The 7,738-nt window shown below is 44.0% G+C and overlaps 1 protein-coding gene across 1 annotated transcript in view; it reads right to left on the reverse strand.

Annotated features, from left to right (window-relative positions):
- CRACR2B (calcium release activated channel regulator 2B) overlaps positions 1-5,874 on the reverse strand; it is a 24,955-nt gene extending 19,081 nt beyond the window's left edge. Inside the window, 3 exon segments of the mRNA XM_009996417.1 lie at positions 1,156-1,324; positions 4,062-4,173; positions 5,626-5,874. Coding sequence (XP_009994719.1) covers positions 1,156-1,324; positions 4,062-4,173; positions 5,626-5,838 — 494 coding nt within the window. The 5' untranslated portion in view covers positions 5,839-5,874.
- Between the last annotated feature and the right edge of the window lie 1,864 nt (positions 5,875-7,738).

Below are 7,738 nucleotides of genomic sequence, written 5' to 3' on the forward strand. Positions count from 1 at the left end.
ATTCCTGCTTTGGTCTCAATTAGCTTCTGGCTTATATCACTTCTTTACAACAGCTGGCTTGGCACAACATGATTGAATTAATTGCATAACATTGCAAGTAAGTGGTCAAAATAAAACGCATTATAACTCCACTTCAAGACTTGATGTTTCTCAAAGCAGAGTTACAAACAGCACAGGCTATTTTTTCAGAACAGCAATGTGGTCTTTCACTGTCATTCCACTATTTGAGGCATAACAGCTTTTCAGAATTTTACAGGACAGGAAAAGTTGTTTCACACTAAAAGCAACATGCAGGTGCTTCACATCACAATGCAAATGAGACAAAAAAATCTGTTTCATGAGAGACAGTTCTGAAAGCAACAAACTCCTTCACTCTCAGCTTCTTTCTCCAGTCCTATCCATCTCCTGCCCTACCTCATCTGCTCCCTGCCAACTGGCAGCACTGTTGGACTACAATGACTAAAAAAATCACAAAGGGCTGCCACAGATGCTGTTGGGCATGACAGACCCAGAAGATGTGCACCAGTAAGAACCATTTATGCATAATATTTCATTTGAGAAGGCCCTAAAAAAATGTCTGGATGTCAACTGGGACCAGCAGGCTCTACTGGGACCACATTAAAGGGCATTAATATCAAATTTCAAGGCTTGGATGAGTATCCTTTGCCCAGTTTAGCCTTTGACACTCTTCAAGATCAGCCCAGTTCCAAACAGCCCCTCGAGCACACATCACTCGCAGAGACTGTCAGAACTAAGATTGTCTGAACATATGTGAACAGTCACCCCCCATTTGGGAACAGACAGCACACTCATTCTCCTTACCTTGGCTAATCCTCACACGCTTCTTTCAATTTGCTGCATGCAGATGAGCTTCCACGCCACCAACGGATACATTTTACAGCTGTTATGTGAACTCTAGTTTGGGAAACTGCTTGCAAAAAGCACTACACTACAAGTAATTGTAAAGTGATGAAGACTTCACTGCATTTATTACCAGGCACAAGAAAACCCAAGACAGCAGTACAGAAACCCAAAGCAATGCTTCAGAGAGCAAGCAGCTCAGTTCACCTCTTTGGTTTTTGCTGGTACTTTGAAGCTTTGGTATTGCAAGATCAAAACAGGACAGAAGGAATGCCATGCAACTCCCCTACTTACTCTTCAAACATATGGGCTGTTCCGAGCTGCTCCATCATGGAACAGAATCGTTTCTCTTCATCATCCACTGGGTCCAAGTCATCTGACCAGCCGGATTCAAAGGTCTCCTCGTGTCTGGAGTGATCCGTTCTCCCAGCCCCTTGACACAATTCAATCCCTATTAACTTTCCTGGTGGAAGGAGAAGGGAAGAAGAAAAAAAGTAAAATTTGATGTAATTTAATAAACTGCTATTGAAAGATAGCAGCTCAACAGTGCTCCATGAGAACATGCCTGCACACCAGTGGTGTAGAATACAGCTCCTGGTCAGTAAAGAACCTCTGACGTCCTGAGTGATGTCAGTGAACAATCTGCAATGCTGGGACTGAAACTGGCTCACAGCCCAACAACAGGCTGTTAAGGCTCAGCTCACATCTGCGTGAAGATGACCTACCCCCCATGGCCTTGGATTGTCAGCATATGAAGCATGTGGCATGAGGTCACTTCACTCTTACGGAGCAGTGCCGTGGGTTCAGTTCCCAATGATTCCACAAGTTCCCTCTGGGTCTGCAGGCCCAGCACTGAATAGCACCCTGCCTCGTGTCCCCAGCTTAAAAACAGTGAGGAGAAGATCATTATTCTTCCTTTCTCATGTGCTACATCTGTTGTGATTTAAGTGCTGTGGGACTAAGATTGCTTCTTGCTAGAATTATGTAGTGTCTGAAGAAAATGAACTTACCCTTCAGTCACCCCCTCCTGCCCCATCCCAAATATGGATGGATGGCTTCCAGCTATCTGGATCCTTTTTCATGATGAGACACAAATGTGATGAGAACTTCATGCTATGCAAGGCATGTAACAAATACTGGTGCTGGAACAAATTCTTCTAAAAGCAACAAATCAAGCCTTCCTGTCCAAAACACAAGCCCCTGTCCTGTATACAGAGATCAGTATACAGTAGCTCCCGTAGCAGCTACTCTTCCTTTCAAAATATATCTGCTTGGTTCTACAGGGCCTGGAGCCAAGGATGTTCAGAGCACAGATGAGAATATGAAGCTACTCTGAGGGGAAAAATATCCACTATTTGTGTACCTCAAGTCAATTAACCACTTCTCAGCTCCATATGTCCAGAACCTAGCTGCTTCCCTCCCCATTCAATAAATGTGCTGTAAAAAAATCTTACAGTGTGGAGATACAGGCCCTACTCAGCTTAAAACCTGAAGCTCAAACAGTTTATTAAGGAAATGGGCTTACACTAGGCACTTTGGATGTCTGTTTTTAAGAAAGAATCATTATCTCTTGTTACCTCTCTTTTACAGCTGGGAAAATTGAGGTAGAGAATGATCTGAAGATGGTTCTGACATCCTAGAAGGATCTCAGATTGCTTGAAACTGAACATTTTAAATGTATGCTCTCTTGTCAGTTGTGCAGATGCAACCTCTCAGAGCTCACACATTGGACCCTCTCAAGAAGCAGAGTTGATTGCAGCTTGAACCATTTCTTTTGATTTTCCCCCTGCACACTTCAGAAAGACAGCAATATGCCAGGTCAAACTCTTGAGTTAGGGGCAAAGTCTGAAAAGGATTTCAGTGCAGCCAGATACAAAGAAAAACCATGAAGAAAAGAAATGCAGAAATTAAGTGTTTTGCCTAGACTGGATCAAGTCCCATGGAGCCAGGCTACCAACACTAGCAACTGACAACTGCTGGCTGATGGAGAAATCTTGCCTACCTCTGCCAGCAATGACAGTGAGGCAGGTACCCTCATGATGTCCATCTATGGCTATGGCTAGGAAAAATCCCTCAAACAATGAGATCTGGGAATAGCCAAGTCATAACACAGAGGTCACTGTGGATGCCAAGATGCCCAAATGTCACCCATTCACCTTCCACACAGCACTGAGCAGGAAAGCCCATGCTCCCCAAATTACTTTTGTTTCTGGCAAAGGCAACAGAACCAGTCTACAAGGCTTCAACCCTGCAGGCAGATACACAAGGCAGAAACAGGCACAGTCAGGGATACTCAGTGTATTAACACATTCCCAGAACAGGCTGGCCCAAAACCACAGCTTTTCATGTTTATTCCTAGGAAATCTTTACAGATTCTCCTTTCAGTCCTGGCTGTTTCTGGCTATTCAAATTGGAGATCCTCCCTCTCTAAGTTGTGTCCTGAGCAATCAGGACACTGCAACTCAAAAGCCTCCTCAACCACTTCTGAAAACCCAAGACCACCTGTGTTCAGTTGCTTTGACCTGATCGCATTAACACATCTACACGTCCAGGGAAGGTGCTAACAGGGTACAGATTTTCTGAGTGTTTACAAGTAGCTAAGAGAAGTAAGCACCCATAGCAAAGGTTATTAGTGCTATGGTTGTTCCTCCCCCTTTAACACCTCTTGCACTGCTTGTGCTGCTGGATTATGGCTCTAGTATAGGATTAGTATCCTATTGTTTGGGAAAGGCAACAGCAAAACAGCAAGAGGAAAACAGAAGCTCATTTGCCAGTGCACTAGCCTACTAACAGGACTGCTACTAATATCCTTGAACAGCACTGCAGAAAACAGCTGGAGACAGTTGCCAATAGGCGTATTTCTATCCCCTCATCCAATGAGGGTCCTTATCCAGATGAACAACTGCAGATCCAGATACAGGCTACAGCATGTACCATGTCCAGCAGGAGATGTTCAGAAGCTGCCTGTACCAGGTAGGCAGGTGACATTTATGGAAGAAGGCAACACAAAGCCTCATGAAGGAGGATAGCAGCATTGCACACACATCTTCTCTGATGATATTTACATAAGCATGGGACATTGTCCTGCATAGCTGGTACAGCTTCAGCAGAACCACTGCACTTTCTTTCTTACCCACATAAAACATCACATCACACCACATGTGGGCTTTTTCCTTCCTTTGCTTCCTTGCAGACCTTACCTAGTCCCATGCTGAACTCCACAGGCGTCAGGTATCCATTATTGTTTTGTTCCAAGCTGTCAAAAACCGTCTCCAGCTGTTCCCGGGTCAGGGGGAGTTCAGTCTGGAGCCGCTAAAGAGGCAACAGAATGGACAAAATTGAGACATGACTCAAACCTTCTCTGCTGTCCCCAGCTTTGGCCCACAGCAACGTGCCCATTCAGCACAGCACACTGGCCAGGCTGCGACAGCCTGCCAGGAGGCAGGGTACTGTACAGCTGAGCGATGACAAAAATGCCCCTTTGGACCCAATGATATGGCAATGATTTCCACTATTGGACTATTCAACCAGGACTGCATTTTGTTTGTAGGGAGCTCAGGTCTCTTCCTCCCCGCTTCAGAAAGCAGTTTAGTTCACTGCCTGCCTCCACCCACCCCTGCCCAAAGGTGGCTGCCCCTCAGCTGTGCTCTACTGCAAGCTTTTTGTGACCACTGCTGGTAACACTGACCACTATGGGCACGTTAGGTACCAGCTCCACCTCTTTGGCCACAGAAGGAGGACAGACATGTGGGTGTCTGGATTCAGTTTCCAGCTCTTGCAGGAAATCCTGCAGATCATAAACAAAGTGTTCAGCCCATAACACAGAGTTAGCTTTCTTCTTTCATCTTCTGCCTGTTAGGACTGTATCACTATTCCCACAACACAGACAAGGAACGGAGAGATTTCCCTTCATAATACAAGTGTAGAGCACCTAGCGTGAAGGTGGAGAAGTTTACAGATAACAAGCTGTAGACTAAAACCTCATTACTATTTGTTAAACATGCAGCTTTAGATAAAAGCTTAATAAATATTTATTAATGTAACTGTACAAAAATAGGCTACACACAAGCAAAAAAAAAGTCATTAATTAAACCAACACAGACCTGCCAAATGTTTATTATACATAGAGGAAGAGATGAGGCAGAAGAATAACAATCTGCATATAGCCTTCCTGATAAACAATTAAAACTCTCAAAGAACTACAAAAATTTTGTTAACAAATACTGTTTTTAATAAAAAGTAACAAAGCACATTATTGTAGAGCAAAATTAACAGTTCAGGCCTAAAGCGAGTTTTTGAGATCAGGCATTAGCTATGATTGAGATAAAAAAGTTATACAGTTTTTTTTGTTAAGAAGTTGGTTGATTTTTTTCAATGTAGGCTACTCTAAGGGGGGTTGTTTTGTTATTTTTTGGTTTTAACTTATACCACAGATTCCCCCACCTCCCCCTGATTTTCCATCCACTCTATGCTTAACATTTGTAGGAACCACTGAAATTGATTTTTATTTTATGTATTCCTTAAGAAATTGGAATCGCAGTCCCACTTGTTCCAGGAATTCCCTGGAGGTCAAAGGCCCTACTAGGATTTTTGTTTCATAGCAGCTGGCTCTGGCAGAGTTTGGCTGCCCCAAATCTGACTGAGACAGAGCCCATGTGCACACCCACACTTGCCAAAAGCGAAGACATGCCACATTCCCCCCTCTTCTGCCACCCATGACTTTATAACTCCTTCCAGGAAAGGAGAAGGATTTTTTTCCCTCACCTGCATGTCCACCTTGGTGATAAAACCCTTCTCATCCTTGTCACACAGCTGGAAGAGCTCCCTTGCCTTCTCAAGCATCTCCACCTGCATATCTTCCAATTCACTCATTTGGCTGGAATGAGAAGCACTGGGAGCTACCCCATCTTCCTCACCCCTTTCCTCTTCTCCTTCCCAGCGGATGTATCCCAAGAGTGCTTCCCTCTCTTTCTCCATCCTCTCAAAGCTTTTTGCCTCAGGGCAGGGGCAAACAGAAGAGCTGTGGGGCAGGAAACAGAGAAATTGCAGTCAAATGCAACCTTCCACTTCCACCCCATACATCTAGTTACATGCCTTGTTGATTTGAAAGAAAAATATTCAGCATATGTATCTGTTACCAAGGGGAGGGGGTGAAAACAGACAGTGTGCACAGAGTTTGTGTCAGAGGTATACATCATACATAGGTACACATTGTGCACAACATGGACATAACCAAGCCTACCATACAGCTGTAACCCTGCACACTCTGATGGGCTCCAGACCCCGCACCAAGAAACAATCTTCTTTTGTAATGTCTCCTCTTCAGGCTTAGACCTACAGTCAGAGTTCCCTACTGGTGAAAGCCAAGGGAAGGTTACAGTGAAGATGAGAGGATAGGAATGTAATTTAAAGCATGTAGGTAATCCTGCATGGGAGCACAGTGATAGTCCCACATTAACTGAGACAGAGGGCTGTGAGCATGGCCAGTTCCCAGCTCTCACACAGCCCCCTGGGTGCCCTGACCAGGATGCTTCTTTCTGGTCTTGGCTTCTCTAGTAGTAACATGTGCTTTTCCTTCTCTTGCTTTTCTGCAGTCTCTGAACACCAAACCTGCATCACAACTGCAAGAACCCAGAGAAGGACAAAGGCAGAGAGGACAAAGATCTGTGTAAGGCTGGAGGAATGAGAAGAAGGAATGTTTCTCCAGCCCTCTACCTCTCAGGTCCCCTGGCTGGCCTTTCACCTCTGACATTTTTTTCATAATGCTTCCCTAATAGTAACTCCCTTTCCTTTTATGTTATTACAGCACACACACAGAATAATAATAATAAAAAAAACCCCAGACAATTCCTACAATGGGAAAAATTTAATAAGCTGGGGCAATCCTGCTCCCCTTGCCTCCCAGTCTCTGTTTTGAGAGCTTATAAGCAGCCAAACAGAATTTTAATCTGAAACATTCACCTTTATAGGAAGGAAACCACACAACTATAGAGACATTTCAGAAGCCAAAGAAAATAATTCCCATTACTTACAAGTACCTTAAACAAAAAGGCTAGGAATGAGAGCACTCCCTTAAGCACAGCACTGTGGTTGTAAAGATGCATACAACACATTCTTACCTCAACCCACCTTCTGACCTGCTGCCATGTAACACTCCCCAGCTTTTCCTCAGCAACACTGCCACATTTTTAAAGCCTTGTTGTTCTGATGGCCTTAGACTTATTCTGCAGATCTGTGTGCTGCATTGCAGGGCAGAAGTGAGCTGTGTAAGCAGGCTGAGAGCAGATTTAAACAGTACTAGACAAAGAGGACTTGAGGGTTGGCTTTGATTTTTTTTAATCTCCAAGAAATTAAAAGCCACATACAGATTCTGCGACAACAAAGAAGTTAAATCTGTTTGCACTCTTAGTACAGCAAGAGGATAAAGAGCATGACGGCCAAGAAGAATGTCACACGTGAGAACTATATGCAGCTGACACAAAAGGAGAAGGCAACTACACTCCATGCTATTTGACTAACTGCTGGTTCATGAGACAGAGGGTGGTTCTGCTTCAAAGAACAAGCAGATTGTTTCACTCCCCCTTTCATATCAGTGTTTTTTTCAGGGCATCTCCATTTAGCATCACTTGAGAAGATACTTATCCAAAACTATGCAGAAAACTACCTATAAATGGTTATGTTTCTAATCAAGCATACATCCTGGCAAGCAATGGACACAGAGCTGGCACCAATCTTTGGGGAATACTGTACAGGAAAGGAGGGAAGAAAGCATGACAAGCTAGAAGGCTGGGGGTGTCTTTCTCTCTTGCTCTTTTTCAAACAAACCCTCTTACCAAGCTTTTGTGTGTGTGTGTTATGGAGGCAACACAAAAAACCT

Source organism: Chaetura pelagica, unplaced genomic scaffold (assembly GCF_000747805.2).
Source record: "Chaetura pelagica isolate M959 unplaced genomic scaffold, ChaPel_1.0 scaffold74, whole genome shotgun sequence".
NCBI classification, from domain to species: Eukaryota; Metazoa; Chordata; class Aves; order Apodiformes; family Apodidae; genus Chaetura; species Chaetura pelagica.